This window comes from Balaenoptera physalus (genome assembly GCF_965194825.1).
Source record: "Balaenoptera physalus genome assembly, chromosome: X".
NCBI lineage: Eukaryota > Metazoa > Chordata > Mammalia > Artiodactyla > Balaenopteridae > Balaenoptera > Balaenoptera physalus.
In genome coordinates this window covers 98,321,720-98,339,838 of record NC_138903.1, presented here as the reverse complement: position 1 = coordinate 98,339,838, position 18,119 = coordinate 98,321,720, and the positions used below count along the sequence as shown (strand labels likewise).

At 40.6% G+C, this 18,119-nt stretch overlaps 1 protein-coding gene across 8 annotated transcripts in view; it reads right to left on the bottom strand.

The window, feature by feature from the left end:
- Positions 1-5,391: 5,391 nt before the first annotated feature.
- Positions 5,392-18,119, bottom strand: part of PAK3 (p21 (RAC1) activated kinase 3) — a 275,327-nt gene continuing 262,599 nt past the window's right edge. For 6 of the 8 annotated variants that reach the window (XM_082447612.1, XM_082447615.1, XM_082447609.1 and 3 more), the window contains one exon: positions 15,065-15,540. In XM_082447612.1, coding sequence (XP_082303738.1) covers positions 15,304-15,540 — 237 coding nt within the window. In that variant the 3' untranslated portion in view covers positions 15,065-15,303. Of the gene's footprint in view, positions 12,044-15,064; positions 15,541-18,119 lie in introns of those variants that run through there. The other 2 variants (XM_082447614.1, XM_082447616.1) reach the window with 1 other exon arrangement.

The following is an 18,119-nucleotide window of genomic DNA, read 5'->3' as shown; positions in this document are numbered from 1 at the left end:
CAACCAGGGCCCTCCCAGTCTGGTCCTACATAGGACTAGAAGGTCTCTAACAATGGCTACTGCGCTATGGAAGAAATACTTCTCCGCATTTGGACTGCCAGCTGAAATTCACTCAGGGCAGTGGCTACTTTTTTTTTTTTTTAAACTAATACGGGAAAGTTTGATGGGGAAACAGGTATTTACATAATCTCAAATTGTGTCCCCACAAAATATTTATTAATTACTTTTTTTAAACATCTTTATCGGAGTATAATTGCTTTAAAATGGTGTGTTTTAGTTTCTACTTTATAACAAAGTGAATCAACTATACATATACACATATCCCCATATCTCCTCCCTCTTGCGTCTCCCTCCCACCCTCCCTATCCCACCCCTCTAGGTGGTCACAAAGCACCGAGCTGATCTCCCTGTGCTATGTGGCTGCTTCCCACTAGCTATCTATTTTACATTTGGTAGTGTACATATGTCCACGCCACTCTCTCACTTCGTCCCAGCTTACCCTTCCCCCTCCCCGTGTCCTCAAGTCCATTCTCTACGTCTGCGTCTTTATTCCTGTCCTGCCCCTAGGTTCAGAGAAAGAAGATAGGGCAGTGGTTACTCTTGAAGGTGTTCCAATTGGCCAGGATATTTTAAAAGGGTAATAATAATAATAACTACCATTTATTGAGTGCCTACTTTGTGACCAAATGAGCATTGTGATATGTCAACTTTTTCATTCTTCACAGCCCCATCATGTATTTTTATCCTATTTTTATAATTGAAACTAACACTTAGATAAGAAAAGTGAAATGCAGTTCTAGCCCTGAAATCTAAACTCATAATCCCATGTCAGCCTAGGGGAGATCCATAATTTACGAGATTCGAGTGAATTGACAGCACGTGGTCCAGTCTAGTTGAGGCAAGAGCAAAAGACATGGTGGGGGCCAGGATGGAGCATTCTTGGTACTGAGTTGCTACCCTACTTGGAATGATGATTTTACTCCCATTATTTTATTTTTGGTGGGAAAACCCACTACCCAGAGACTTTTATGGGGGAGGAAGCGGAAGGTATGGAAATTTAGGAAGCTGATATAATATATATCTAGACTAAAGTAGAAACTACTAGAAACATGCAGATTACCACCCCCCAAGGCATTTTGCAGCAACCTTGAATGGAAGAAGCACCAGAGCAATGTTGAAGTATGATGACAGGAGCTGCAGGAAGGGATGCTGAGTGATGTTGAAGAATCGGGGGCCTCCCTGGTGAGCCCCAAATGGTTGCCCTATCCATAGACAGGGAGAAAAATGGGGTGAACCTATCACAGTGGGTCACAGTGTGTACTCCAGCCAATAGGTAATTAAGCGAAAGCCACTGGGCCACCGTCCACATGCCGGCCGGCAAAGTAAGTGCCCCTCCAGGCAGGGTTCATTCCTTTACTTCTTAAACACTTAGAGTCTGAGGGGCCAAACTTGTACTTGGTCTGGCTCCTGGAGCTGCAGGGGTCCCCTCAGGTGTAGCCAGGTACCCATGACAATGACGAAGAACAACATGATTGGAAATTATTCATTATAGTGTGTGTGTGTGTGTGTGTGTGTGGTGGGGAGCCTCTGATTGTGATGCCAAGATGGTGAAAGAAAAGATGGTGGAAAACCTGAAGACCTGAGAAGGTGAGGCAAACTAAAGTGGGCACGTGGCATCTTATGGATAATTAAGCCTGTGGCCATGTGCTGAGCCTCAGCTTTCCCATCAGAGGAACAGTGATTCCTGGAAAGTCATAGAGAGTGCAAAGGCCCAGCACAGCCAACAATACATCCTTTATAGTACAGATGTTAGTGCAGATGACATCAAGGCTTTGACTTCTTTAATAACCTATAAAATGCCATGATCCATACACAGTTTGAAGGAGGGCTTAAGGTAGGTGTTAATAACCCTCAAAATGACACAGATAATGAGTTAGAAAAGATCATAGGAGTGTACCGTGGAGCTAAACAAAAAGAGTATCACTGGTTCTGGAATTGATGTTTTTGATCCTCTTATGAAAGGGAAATGTTTTAGATTACAGATATTTATCCCGGTACCACAGGCTACTCTGATATTAATGCACACGCCTGTGTCATCGATAAACACATCACTCTAAGTAACATCCATGTAACTCTGTCACGGGAGAGGTATCGTCAATGGAATTTAAAAAATTCATGAATGTAGCTTCTTACATGAACCTCTTGAGATAGATTGTCTCCCAGTGTGGCGGATAAAACCTTTATTGTTCGGGATTTGGTAACGTGGGTCTGCACACTATGTGGTAGCCGCATCGTTTTGATGCTAGACGTGTTGGTGAGATTGATGATAACATATGGAATCTAGACAGTATTTATCCAAAGGATTTAGAATGCTATATTGCAAACTGGGACAATATTGTCTTTTCCACAGTCAAGTCTTATGCTAGGAATACCCCGAGAGCAGATTAGGACATACGCACTTGTGCTTCAGGTGAAAAACACCTTCCCAAACACAATACACCCAAAATTAGAAGAACAATCATTGCTGAAGGTAGCAATGGACCAATGTGACCAGAGATTGAGATCGTCCTGAAGGGGACTAGCTTGGTAATCCCTTCTCTCTACTTGAATAGCTAGAGGAATAACTGTATCTCATTCAAGTGAGATTCAAAGTTTTTTTGGAATTATGTCACACAGCCGTTTAAATATGAAGGAGATTTGAACCACCTAATGTCTGTTCAAAAGGGCTTAGAAAGAAAATGTGGGAAACATAGCAGGGCTTCTCATTTGTGCCTACAGCAGGGTTTCAGGACACATCAAGAGGTTTATTCTGCCATGTAACACTGTTGGAACATAACATTCCCATCCTGTATTTTAAAGCACAGCAATTCAGTTTTACTTGTAGAATTAAAAGTCTCTCATTATGAATTTTGTTCTCGTGGGACACTGTAGGCTGAGGAGACGGTCAATCCCAGGGAGGAACTCATGGGCAATTAGATCTGAGCTCCCTGCTTCCCCAGGGAGGCCTCGGAAGTGCCTGAAGAGAAAGTGGGAATTCTCACTACCTCAGATGGGCAGGACTCGGGACAGGGGGAATTAAGTTAGGGAGGAACTTCTTGATACCAAGGTAATTAGCAGCTGGTGGTGGAAATGGATTGGGACATGATAAGAGACAGGTATAGAAAAGAAAACAAGTTATAAAATAGATAACCAATAAGGACCTACTGTATAGCACCGGGAACTATACTCAGTATCTTGTAATGACCTATATTGAAAGAGAATGTAAAAAAAAGAATATATGTATATATATTATATATATATATATATATATATATAATATATATATATATATATATATCTGAATCACTTTGCTGTACACCTGAAACTAACACAACATTGTAAATCAACTATATTTCAATAAAAAATTAAAAAAAAAGAAACCCAGTAAAAAGCAACCTGCTATGAAACTGCAAGTAAGTGGATGAGTCACCCCAGTGCCCTCCCCAGAGGCTCCTAGCCCCAGGGACCAGTCTGGCTATTGAAGATATAGATCAGCAGGGTGGCAAGCACAGTAGCAATGGGAAAGTGGCATTGGTACAGGATTAGCAGAAGGCAGTGACAGCAGTGGTGCTTGACACAGGTATGTGGAAAGCCACCAGATACCACCCAGGTGTCTGGAGGCCAGGGCCCCGTGGGATGTAGAGAACACCCACAATGTGGGAGGCACTTCAGGTATTACCCCTCCCCCTTCACCAGGAGGTCAGGGACTTAGATGAGGCTAGAGTGCCAGCAACTGAGCTAGTAGGGCTGAGCTGCAGAGTAAGACATTTATCGTTGTGTGGGACCCTGTTCCTCTAAGTTGTTGTGACAGTGGGAAATGCCTTTGAAATTTTCTTTTCTGATGGAAGATACTGCTAATTTGCTAACACGTAAAAAGTATGCTAACACATATATACGGAATCTAAGGAAAAAAAAAAAAAGGCCATGAAGAACCTAGTGGCAAGACGGGAATAAAGACACAGACCTACTAGAGAATGGACTTGAGGATATGGGGAGGGGGTGGGGTGAGATGTGACAGGGTGAGAGAGTGTCATGGACATACATACACTACCAAATGTAAAATAGCTAGCTAGTGGGAAGGAGCCTCATAGCACAGGGAGATCAGCTTGGTGCTTTGTGACCACCTAGAGGGGTGGGATGGGGAGGGTGGGAGGGAGGGAGATGCAAGAGGGAAGAGATATGGGAACATATGTATATGTATAACTGATTCACTGTGTTATAAAGCAGAAACTAACACACCATTGTAAAGCAATTATACTCCAATAAAGATGTTAAAAAATAAATAAATAAAAGTATTTCTACTTTAATAGGGATAGAAAAATTGAGGACATCTGTCAATCCAAGTTGGAAGGCTATGAGGCTAATAGTGGGAGAGGCAAGATAGGAATTCATGCGCATGGGCAGTAGAGAGCTTGGCTAAAGGCCAACTACTGGGATTCTCGTTTAATTGCCCATTCACATGTACAGAAATGTCTCTTTTGCTTTCAACACGGAGAGAGTCAGTGAGAGAAATAAAGCTTGCGTGTAAATCCAGTGAACTGAAAACAACCAAATAGCATTTGGTAAGATATATAAAACGTTCGAAGGGAATATAGTACCACTGGGTATCCACTTACACAAAGGTATCAAATTATACACACAAGCTCCAGAAGGAACACTATCCACACCGTACAAGCACTACCAGGGTAACAAACCTACAGGTTGCTAAATCTCTGGTGTTTTTAGCTTGTCGTGAGGACTCAGTTTCTGACAAACCTGACTCCAGTGTGTTCATTTAGCTGCTTTCAATGAACTTTACTGTCATTTAGTCACACTTGGAGGTTGTTTTTAAAAGAAAAGTTATCTTTCTCAGAAAAGTCCGCAGTGCCTGACATACAGCAGGAGCTCAATAAATCCCTTTTGAATGAAAGAGTGAATGAATGAATGAATGTTCTCAGTAACATGGTTTTGGAATTTCTCCTGTGAACTGTGGCCCTAGATATAAGATAAAAACAAAACATTATGGAGATGGCTTTACTTGTTCAGAATTTTCCAAGCAGAAAGATGAGCAAAAACAAATTATTTATTACATATGGTTTCCTTCGGCAGTTTCCCTTCACCTACCTTTTGCCCTGCATTGAGTTTACACATTTGTCTCTCTGAGCTATTCTATGTAAAAACCAGATGGAGACTCTGGGCCTGAGTTATTTAGTGGCAGGATCTGCAGGACATTTCCCACATTGCTTACAAGGCTGGACGTTTCCCTGCCTTGATACCTGCGGGAGGATGCTACCCTCCAACCCGTGAATCGGGTAAATGCCAATGCCAAGGGGGTGGGTGGAAAGGTGACAGAAGAGAGATGCACCAGCTCAGTGATGTTTGTCATTTTTATTTGCAATACTTTAGGTCCAAGTTTCAAACTGCAATATTTTTACACTCAAGACACAGTCATGCACAATCCATGTTTCAATTTTCTATCGCTTCAACCACAATTTAAAATAACAATATTGGAAACAAAAGTCCTTAAAAAGATCGGATGCTGAGGTCAGAAGGATGGAACCATACCATCAGCAGGTTTACAAAAGAAATAACTTACTTAAAAATCAAACAAACAGAAAGACCATAAATACCTTTAATCCAAAGTTACATAAGAAGTTCACTACACATGGGTTTACAGATAACACATTTTAACAAAAGTAAAGCACAGCCAAATGAGATACAATTCTGATAAACAATGAAAATGTAGATCCTCCTTAACTTGTTTTGTCTGGATATCGTGAGTATAATCCCAGTAGCCGTCACTACCCTGTGATCTGTCTCTTCCTTGCTGATGTACTGAGATTTAAAACTCAACCCACTAATGGTTACGGAATTCTGCGAAAGGTCTTATCATCACTAATGAATATAGTATATGCGGGTCCATAAAGCACACCACACACAAGCACACACACCGAACTTGAATTTCACACTCAGGGCTGGTTGGCACTGCTGTGGGCAGGGCATTGGGACTGTCCACTACCAGTTTATCCTCTTTCCAGTAGCATACTCATTCAACTGGCCAATCCCTGTGGGAGTTGTCACCAGAAATGCTATCTTTGGTTCCCAACAAGTGGATTTGTCAACACTCCTTCATGCTAATAACATGTAATCACTTTTGTCTTTTTCTCTCTGCAACCTGCAAATGCTTAGGCCCACTCAGTAGTCCCAGCCATTAAAATGCATGGGTTCTGACATCTTGTGCCATTTATGAAGTAAACTCTATAAAGCCCAACACCACTTCGTAGGAAAGAAGAGGCCCAAGTATAGTTCTATTCTAGCAAGTGTGACGGTGTATTTCTGTTCTAGTAGCAAATACTGGCCACAGCTTAATGAAAACCAGACTTTACATACAGAGTGTATGGAAAATGAAAACTGGGAACATGCAACAGAAAAGGAACATCAGAACAAAAACAAAACAACTGTGAAGGAATTGGAAGGCTGCCACAAGTTTTATCAACATTCCCTAGTATTATTCGCATCATTTATTCGAGGGTTTTTTTTTTTTTGGCATCATCTTACATAGTTCTATTGTTTAACTGCAACATAAGAGACCCAGGCTGAAGTATGTGGTATTTGCCGTCACTTTAGCAGGATGAATTAGCAAGGCAATCTACAGTACCACAGAATGTTGGAGCTTTTGGAAAGCCTTGGAGATCTAGTCCAATACCTTTATTTTATAGATAAGGAAACAGCCATAACATGGTTAAGTGACTTGCCCAAGGTCACATAGTAAGTTAGGAATAGAGCCTTTATTAGAATCCAGGTATCCTTACTTCTAGGCTAGTACTTCTTCCGCTACATCTGACTGATTCTCTCTAATTGCCGTTGATTTCCTCATAGGTCCTAAATCAGGTGAACTCGGTACCTGCCTTCTACTGGTGTTATGGGATAGCATTCGCCTGATGGCAGCTTCCAAAGGAGACTCTGAGGGCACTAACTGTATTATGTGGCAGTAAATGCTCCTCGTTGTTATTATTGTCTACTTGAACACAGAAGTGTGCCCATGGAAGTGATTATCTCAGTTCCCGCATTTGCAGTCAGTTAGATACTGTTTAATATTAAACAGACATCCCCGATGAATGAGGAGTTGGGTTATATTCATTTGGTTACTAAAGGAGTGTGGGATCAGAAAAGGAGTGGAAAAAAATGAAAGCTGACCAACAGAAAGATTCTATCAGAAACATATTTTTGATGAAAAATTCTTTCTTAGGAAAAAATAGTCCCATTATTTCCAAGATGCCATTTATTTCCTTCCCAATCCACATGCAAATACATGTTCCGAATCGTGTGTTAAGCTCACTCAAAATCCCGGGTCTGTTAGACTGTCAATTTACAAATGCTCAATTTCAGTCCTCTTCCTCACAGACTGGGAGTAGCTTGCTTGCATCACTGGCCATGCCTTTGTTTAACCGAATATTAACTGCAAGTAGCTAAGAAAAGGACCACGAGATTAAATGCGGCAGGGCAGGGCAGGGTTAAGACTCTCATAAGTAGATTATATGTTGAGAATGGCCAAAGAAAAGCCTGTGGGTTCTCTGGGTATAAGGTCTGCACTTGGTGAAACTAACACCTGAGGCCACTACCGCCTTATAAAAGTCCTCACCTACAATTTCTTTGGTGAGTTAGAAGGAAATTCCTCTCTTTGGGTAGATAGTCTCCCCTTTTCTGTTTAAAAATGACAGTAGTTACTGCATACAACCTATAATCAGGCCGGACAGAAAGTACATAGAGGCCGCCATCTCAGGCCAAAGCTAAAAGGAGAGCGACTGAATGCCAACAGGCAAGGGCAGTTCTAAAGATTTGTCTTAATGTTTTCAGTCAGCTTTTAGGTGCAAGTCATAAGTTCTACTGAAATCAATGGGACTTGCCTACTGTTCATTAAAAGAAAATCCTACCTGAATGATAGTGTATCCTGTTGGAAAAGGAAATGGTGGGAGCTGGGGATTTTATCCTTCTGTTCTTCCAAGATTCAACCTGAAAATCTGCTAAAGTGATCCAGAAAGGCGATAGTTGAAACAGATGTTATCCAGGGGGCTGATCAAAGGTCACCCCTCCAATCTAAAGTAACCAAAACAGAAACCTCAAGGCCATACTAAAGTGGAGGGGGGCAGCCAGTCTGAAAGCAGAAGGATGCGTTTGGAGTACTAATAGTGACATCTCCCTAGCTTTAACTTGTAGATAATAGTCCCCTAAGAAAGCACGTGCCATACCCGAGCGTGTGCCAACCTCAGCACCCAGGCAAATATAAAGCCTATGGAATAGTTGTAACTAGCAAATATCTGTGCCCTGCATGCTCTGGGCTCTGGCCAGAAGGCATCTGCTTCTGGCGTCTTTTCTATGTTTCTATAGTTCCCTTTCTGATGTTTATTATAAAGCAATATTAGAACAATATCAAAGGAAATTTTAAAAAGAAAAAAAATTCCACATAATCCCGCCACCTTAACACAACTGATTTCAATTGTCTGTGTTCCCAGTCTTTGCCCATATGCACGCTTATTTTTACATGGTTGTCCTCCCTGTTTATGTTATTTAAAGGTGATTTTATCGATTCTCTCTGAGAACTGGCAGCCTCATTAGAAATAAACAACCCACTGAGCAAAGGAATATAATTATTTACACGATCTTTGAGCTGAGAAATATCCTTTATAGACAAACATCTCAAACTATCAAAACAGTTATACAGACGACAGGAAGCAATTTCATATTTCTTTTTCTTTTAGCAATGGAATGTGCTTCACAGGGGAGGGAAAGATGTGGGGATCAGGTAGTTAAACTCAAACATTGGGGTGCAATTCACAAGCCTGAAAGAAATCTGAATAACACAATTAAAGAATAAATACTTGAGTTAAATCTTCTTACATGACTTGGCCATCCAGTAGCCAAAATGGAACACAGACACACAAATATTTACAATGACACATAGACGAGATCGGCAAGAACGAAGTCATTACCCAACATGGTGACTGATTTGAGGGGATTATGACAACGTGCCGGCTCCTTGCTACAACATTAATGTTCTTTTCTTTCTTAAATAAATAATCTCTACTGTGCTTCTCACCCTTCCCTGACTTTCCCACTGCCCTATCCCTATCTCAGGACATTTTGGAATCAACATTCGACGATGTGCCCTTATTATCTCAGGGCACACGAGCGACTTCAAAGATCTGGATAGACTCACCTGTGTCAAGATGAGCTAAAAAAAAAAAAAAAATCCAGGGAAAGGGAATAAACTATTAACCATCTGGAGTCCAACTTGGTCAAGGATACCAAATGTGAATCCTTCAGCATCATTTTGGCAGGAGAAGCAGCTTCTTTCTAATACTTATTAGAAATATACATAACTCTCCAACACGGGGAAGGGTTTTTAGAAGCTGTTCTCATTTTAAAATTTACATAGATATAAGTTTGTAAGAGTAAAGCCTACTGGGATATATGATCATAAAATCTTGGTACAACGGGCTGTGGTGAAGTAGTACCAGGCTCCTTGTTGTTAATACGCTGAATTGAAAGCATAAAAGAGCAGCCATTTCTCTGCCTACAGCAACCTGAAGGATCACTGCTCCAGGTCTCCCCCCACCAACAAAAGGCCTTCCTGACATATAAGGGATGCTAATAGATAACTAGGGCTTCCCAGCTAGGTTTGGGGCTCTCTCCCCTGGCAGGGTATAGTTATCAATGTACTGAATTCTATTTGCACCCCAGGTATTATTTCATTGAATTCCCTGGCACTATGAATGAAAAATTAAAAAAATACTTAATTTTAAATGAAATCAAAATTAAGGCTTCTCTCTCTCTCTCTCTCTCATTAAAACAGTGTGGCATTAAAATTTTCAGGCCCAGCCACGTTTTTGTGAAGTATAACATAGTATGCTTCAAATTAATATTACCATTTGATCTTTTCATGTTTGTTGTTTTATCCCACTGTGGACATTTTTGGGGCGGGGGGGGTCAAGCCCCTCCCAAATTTCATAGTCAAAGAAGACAATAGGAAATCCACCAGTGGCGTCATCTCCTAAACATAAACACGTGCACTATATGGTCAGCAGAAACTCTCTAAAGAAAGTGCTTTCATTTTAAGGAATGGATAGATGATTATATCGATGGATGTGCCTAGGCAGAGAAGGAGAGAGGCCCACGGCATTGATCTCTTTCCCTCTCTTGCTGGATGTAGATAGGTTCTATTCAGATTCTTGACATACTACAAATCAAGAAGCCTTCTACTGCACAAACTGCTAGCTTTTCAAAGGCTTAGAGAAACAACTATGCAGAATTTATAAAACTGACAATACACTCGAAAGAGAAGCATATCCTTTTCTACGCAGACACCCTCCAGATATTTTTCTACTCTCAGAAGATTCAGGAAGTGGCAACTGTTGAATTTCTAATAAATTGATACACGGTGAAATACTAGTCAAATTTTCATATTTTCCCCAAGCCACAAAAGGAATTCAGGTGGACTGATATTTCTTGGGGTATATGATTGCAAACCCAAATGCTTTTCACTGGAGAACTTCAAGATCTTTACAAACATGTTTTTAAAATTCAAAAGCCCAAAGGGCTAAGTATGAACACACCATATCCAGAAACAGAAATTGGTGATACATCGGGAAAATGGCCACAAGTACTTAGAGCATAATGTTGACTGGGATGTAGTTTTCACTGACCTCCCATTTCTTACAGAGTTGAGTGCTTACAATATTTCTGTTCTCCAGATCTTTAAAAAAATTTTTAATGTTATAAATTGTCAAGATAAATAATTTTTATCAGCAGCAAATGTTGGTTAATGGGTCTGTTTCCTCCTGTTGTGCCTATTTTACAGTTACCTACATTCCACAAGGACAAGACAGGATTAAATTAGGTATTGTTATCTTTGTTTACTGTCCAACAAGGATTTCAGTATTGCATGCTTATATTATCTTCCTTTTGGCTCTTGGAGAAAGTCCCGTCTTTGTTTAAGTATGGTTTCTCCTATCAGGATTTCCTAGGTTTAAGACCTGGGCTCACCCAACTGGAGTGCCATAGTTTTGGTGTGTCTTTTTTCAGGTATCATGAAGATGAACGAGCTGGTTTATACAAATGATAAATCAACTACCTCTTAAGCATCATCATGAAAATGTGATAAGATTTCACCATTTGAACTTTATTTAGACATAAGAGTTTTTAAAAGCCCTTCCTGAACACACATATTCCTCTCTGCTTTTGGAAAATGTCGTAAAAGAAACCTTTTCCAATACAAATGCAGAAAAACAGGTACACAAACCGAGCCACCACTATAGAAGAAGAATAAAAAATTTCAACTCTATTAGGGCATGGACTTCCACATGTTCACACAGTACTTGCTCTGGGTTTTTTTTTGTTTTGTTTTGTTTTGTTTTTGTGTTTTTTTTTTGTTTTGTTTTTTGTTTTTTACTTTCTTTTTTTTAAAAAAAAACGTTTTGACATCTTTTTTTTTTCTGGACATCTAATGACAATGCAAGTGAAAAACATCACATTGGGTAAGGAGTTTTGAAGGAGGTTTGAATGCAAGAGGGACTACTCTCTAACTTAAAAACAAACACAACACTATGAAGAGGGAGTGTGCATCTTTGAGAAATCTTTTTTCTTCAAAGTGAATGCACAAAATGAGGGGATTCACTACTGGCTCTTTCGCTTCACGGTAGAAGTGACCACTTTATGGCCACTTCGACATTGCTGCCCTGTTTGGGCTGCGATTCAGGCTTACAAATAAATTACATAATCTGAGGGAGTAGGAAAAAGGCTTATAAGAAGTTTCTATTCATTTGAAAGTTAAAGAATCCCCACCCCATTCGACTGTCTTTTCTTCCATCTTTCCTGCAGTGGAGTTTTATTTCAGTCTTACTCATGAGGGAGATGGTGTGGGGTAAGGCTTCCAGTCCTAGCGGCTGCTGTTCTTAATCGCTTCCTTTGCAGCGATAATCAGAGGAGTCAGGCTGGAGAGAGGCTTGGCTAATTTTAAAAATGGATGCTGCAAAAGGAAAAAAAAAAAGAGGAATTACTAGAATTCTTTCCTCCAACAAGTATATTACTTTACACTTTCAAGGAGCCTTATTTTCATTAAAATGTATTTTGTGGATCCAATTAAACATCATTTAAAAAATAGTGCCAGCTTTCGTCCTTCAGATGTTTTTGGTCTTCGGTGTCATGAAATCTTCTGGAAGCTGACTGGCAGAGCTAGAAATTCAGAGTAGGGGTCTTGTAAAATCTCGCTGTGTTTGCAAGTCTAACTTTCTGATTTTCTTAAATCGATGAATTTATCTGGAGCAGCCCTCATGCTTAAAAAAGTGTATTCTGTTGACCACGCAAGACCTTGACCCTGAAATCAATGGCCTCCTAACTGCTCAACCCAATAGTGTGTCTCCACCATTTCTTTTTTGGCCCCTCTGCAGTGCTTCAAACAAGTGAATATCCCTTTCTTCTTTGAGATGTTGTTCTCTTTGGGGGCCTGTGACATTCTACTGTCTCGATTCTCTTCCACATACATGCTCACTGACTACTCCCTCCCTCTCTATCTTCCTCCCTGGTTTCACTTCCTCTTCCCACCTCCCAGAACTTGACTCTCATCATCTTCTTTTTCTAATTTAATTCCTTGGAGAGCTCATTCCTTTTCATGGTTCCAACGTCTCATCAAGCTTTATGGAGATGACTCCCAAATGTCCACTGTGTCACCTGATGTCTTTCCTGAATTCTGCTCCTATTTCTCCAATTGCCTGCTGGATATTTCCTTTTGAATGTCCTTCTGCCACCTTGAACTCAACATTTAAAAATGTACGTTCAAATCTACCAAATAGGGTACTCTTGTGTGATGTAAGCTACAGGGGCTTTGGAGTCAGAGCACCTAGGTTCAATCCTCTCCTTTGCTTATCGCAATGGTTAAATGAGGTAAGTGACAGTTCATTGTAAGCTACATTGAAGCCAATCAGCGTTAGCCACTGTAGTATTATCCTCTATCACTTCTGCTTTTGCTGAACTCTACCACTGGTTTGATATTCTGAGGTCACTTCTGTGTTCCTCTCCCTTATGTTCCACATGCAATCAGTTACCAAGTGCTTCCTTTTCAATGCCTTTTACAATTATCTCTTGCTTTCCCTAGGCCTAATCAACTTAATCCTAAATTATAACAATAACCCCCCATCTTCCAGCCTCCAATTTTTTTCTATTGCTAATTCTTATTGCATACCACCAGATTCATCTTCCTGAACAAAGCTTTCAGCAGGTGTGTCCCTCAGATATCTTCAGTGTTTCCCCACTGCCTACAGCCCCTACCCTTTAGCCTGGTGTTCAAGGCTCTCTACGTCCTGTCTCCTGCGGCTTTCCTTACTGGAACTCTTTACTTCAGCTACACCGTCTAGTTTCTGTTCCCTTGAACCTTGCCTACATGCCTTTGGTCATGCGATAATCCTTCCATCTGAAATTCCTTCCCCCTTTCCCCTCACACTATCTAAAACTGATCTGTCTTTCAAGGCCCAGCCGAACTCTTCCCTTTTCGCAGACATTTTCTGAATGCCATAGCCCACAGAAGTACGTCTTTAATCAACCGTGACATTTACTGTTTGAACGGCCTTGGGTTGACTGAGTCTCTAAACAATCTTGCATTTTTTTCATGTTCCTAAGGAGACTGTGAACTTCTGAAGAGTAGGAATCATGCCTCTAACAGATTTGTATCACCCACTGCACTTAAGCCTTGCAAACAGAAGTTGCTCCATAAAAATCCACTTATTTCTGTCTTTTCTCAAGCCTTCCAGTGGTGTGAATGCCATGTATCTCTCTCCTTTCTAACCTCTAAAATGGGCTAGAGTCAGAGAATGGAGTTATATGGACTTAAGGTGATATACAGATTATAGCCTATATGTGTAAAAGGAGAAGATGCAACAAACAAAGTCTTCAATTTTCTCAAAATATCATTTTGCATCAGAAATCTGACTGGTTCAGATAAAAGTATTGTTGGGGAAGGAATTAACTAGATAATCGATTCAATTACCTACATAACTGTATAGCTACCTTCAGAGAACCTGTATCTTCACTCATCCTTGGAAGAAGACATGATAGGAGTGTGTACCTGGATGTGTATGTGGGGTGGTGGGAGGGGTGAAAAGATGTGGAAATGAAGCACTCAAAAGTTCCAGGTTTTCATCTATAATTTGAGGCTGTATTAATGGGAGGATTAATAAAGGGCTATTTCAGATCTGACATTTTCGGGCCCCATGACAGCCTGTGAAATGCTCACAGGTAGCAGAGAAGACAAGGTGTAGCCTCCCCAATTCCTCCAAATTGGTTTATCCCAGATATGATTTGGGTTGGGATGGGATATTTTCGCATGGGTGTGGCTGTCTCTGGAGGGAGTTCAGAAGCAACAGGAACTTTTTGTTGTTTGGCCTGAAACAGACTGAATCTATGGTTAACAACACTCTGCATGACCAAGGGTTATGCCTTTTGTTTAACTGGATTATGTGTTCAAAGTCAGGGAGAACGAGCAATCACTTTTCTTGGCTATTACAGATCTTTATCTTGTTCCCCAAGGAACAGTCAGTCCCCAGCAGTGAAGCTATATGTGTAATCCTGGGCATGCATTGCTTTACCAATATAAATGCATTTTCTTTCCCTCTAAATTGGTTTGTGTGGAAGAAAGTCAGACAATCCAGGGCTCAAATCCACGTTCTGCCACTCAATAGCTGTGTGAGTTTTAATTTCTACATCTGCAACGGGGATAATAACACCTATCCTAGAGAGTTGTAAGAATTAAGTGAGATAACGTTTGTAAAGAATTTGGTATAAAGTAGGTACTAATTACCATCATATATACTAATCCCTGAGAGCCATGAAAAGGACAAATGGTTACAGAGGCACTCACCACTGGATGGTACTCACCCAGGCAAGCAGGTGCCTGCCATTTGGCATCACAAGCAAAGGGGCTTTGACCAGTAAAGCATTAGAGTAGCAGATGCCATGGAAATAATTGCATAGTTATGTAGACAATTACCTCCGGCCAAGAGCACCTGCGTACAACATCCAGGGGCACAAGTAAAGTTTAGAACAAAACAGCAACACCAGAGGTTCACATTGTTATTTCCCTTGCAAAATAAGACTCCAGGAAGAATAAAAGAGAGTTACAGATTGAACTCCCAAGTTCTCAGAAGAAAGGCAACATGCCAATCAATCACATATCAGATGCATGCCTATACTTATGTGCCTGTGGTCTCAGATCAAATGGTTAGAGCCTAACTCAAACTAGACCTCTTTTGACAGCGCTCTCTTACTGTCACACATTGACATGGAAAAGCTCAATATAATGACTCTCTCTTTGTAACTGTCCTGTTTCATTGTCACCTGTAAAAGCTCCTTGGCAGATCCTCGCCTATCCACATCCATCTCAAGACAGCGATTTAAAAAGTCACGGAATACAGCAGACAGTCTCTCAGGATTCTGGAGCTCTGGGGTTCCATTAGTGGCTATCAGATATAATGCCTATAGAAAAAAAAACATTAGAAAAATCTATTCAGCATATACATATTAGGATCACGAGTTGGCATACAAGACACAAATCCAGTTTCTTCTGGTTTATATCCTGGGTCTTAAAAATTCCATTTTAGAGAATGACACTGACATATACTGCAAAGTTTCTGTAACATTTAGAAATGGTTACTCTTGGCAGTAACTCAGGTGACCGTGAGGTGCCCCACCCCCAAAAGCTTGGAAATAAGGTTATAAGGCTGTCCTATGAGAGTTAAGCCAGTAAAAATCCATATATAATTAAGGTGTGATTAACCACCTAGGAAGTGAAACCAAGGAATCTGTGACTAAAGAGTTGAGGAAACACACACACATCCAATCATGTCGACCTAAGTATAACCTCTGGAAGGCACAGTTGCCAAGGTGATTGTAATTTACTGACTGTTTATCTTGATTGGAGAATATTTGTGAGCGGACCAGGGATGAACAGACTACATTATGCAATCAGAGAAGTACAGAGAATCAGAAGATGGCAGTGCCTGGATGAGAAGTAACCCTTGGGGCCCAAGGACTCAAGTACTTTTATCCTGTGGCAGATGTATCCCTATAGATTTTAATTAGGTTCCCCATGAAAGTCTACCTATAATAAGAGAAAATATAAGAAAAGTTGACATTAATAATGTTGTATTCTACTGTAAAATAATAAGTTGCTAATATATCTCTGAGATCTTTGCTGTGGAAGGCCACCACTGAGAGATATCAACTCATGGTGTGCTGACAAAATCAAGGGCCCTGGCCTTCCAGGCCGAGAGTTGGACCCAGAACCATGGTTAATTCACGAAAGTAAACCCATATTTCAAAGGCTCCGCAGCCATAAAAAGCTGGCCATTCCTCATGCCTCCTCTAAGCAAACTATTCTAGAGCACTGAGTATGTATCAGGTACCATATTAAACACTGGAGATCCAAAGATGAATAACAGAATGCCCTACTTTCAAAGATGACACAATTTAGTGAAACTTATAGATAGCTACCATACAGTGAGACAAGAGCTAATAGAGAAACACAGGAAGTGCTAAGTCAATGTAAGGATGAAACAATTTACACCAGCGCTCAGAGAAAGCTTCACAGAGGAGCTTGGCATTTGAACAGGGTCTTGAAGGCTAAATAGGAGTTTTCCTGCAGGTATTACCACCAGGGTTATGCCTGCCTATGCGACCAGACTCCTAACTATCATGAACACATGCTCCCTCTTGAACTTGCTTGAACTTCGCAGCAAATTATCAGCCCCCTTTTCCACCGTGGCTCCTAATATTATTAACAAAAATATTTCTATCAAACTCCTTTCCCAGGCTAGTTTTCATCAGCTGGTGAGTACATCTCTCCTCCTTTCCAGAAACCTCCAGAGATGTACTTTAGAAAGGGTTAGAAAGGACCGTTTAATCCAGTGGCTGTCAACTTATACAGCAGGCACCAGAATCACCTAGAGGGCTTGTTAAAACACAGATTTCCTGGGTCACCCCCCAGGGTTTCTGATTCAGTAAATCGGCAGAGGGGCCTGAGAATTCGCATTCTAACAAGTTCCCAGGTGATACTGAAGCTGCTGGTTTCAGGACCCAATTAAGCAATGGGCTTAATGATTGATGCTTGAGGCACCCGTCCTCACAAACCATCTTTGTTCCTGCATTAAAAGAAAATTGGTTACTGCAAATTACATCTGCTGACTCCTCCTAAAACTCTCTTATTTCAGCTGGCCACAATTCCGCCAAACTCTGCGTCCTTTGCTGGCTTTTTTCTGCCCTGTAGCCAAACCCAGTCCTAAACAAACACATCTCTTTTTTCCCTTTCCACTCTCCCTAAGTCTGTGTGCATGCCATACTGTTTCATTTTCTCTCTTTTTCTTTTCACCATTCTTAGCTCAATACATTCTACTCCATATAACCTTGCTCCCCACAAGCACATATACGTCTCTACTCAAGTCCTTCTCACCTCTCTTCAATCCACGTACTAAGAAAAAGGTTGACAGGAAACACCCCAACATGTTAACAGTGGTTCTCTCTGGGTGGTAGGATTATTAGCGACTTAATTTTTTAAAACATATTTTTCAATTTTCCAAATTTTCTACAATGAACGCGACTGCTTTTATTATTTTTAAAAACCCTCCAAAATTCTTTAAAAAATAAAATCTAACAAGCTGTGCCATCCAATTTACACAAAAATCTTCATCTCTTTCTCTTTGTCCTCCTAGGATTAAACCTGCTTTTCATCAAGTACTACCCCTTAAGGGAAACAAAAACCCAGACAATTTCTTTTCCAACTATTGTGTTCGTTTTAATTGCAACAGTATTATTTCCAACTAATTTCTATTGCAAAGATCCACACTTTCAGTTATATTATGGCTAAACTGGCCTTTGTGGACTGGCCTGGGAACGTACTCACTATGCATAATGCCGTTTCTATGGGAAAATGCACTCTGAGTTCCAAATAATTAACTTAAAAATGAACTTGTGTGTAAGCTGGGTCCTATCTTTGCAAAAAAGAAAATTGCTACCCACTGCCCTGCTAATGAGAGACAAAAACAGTTGTAGGCAACACA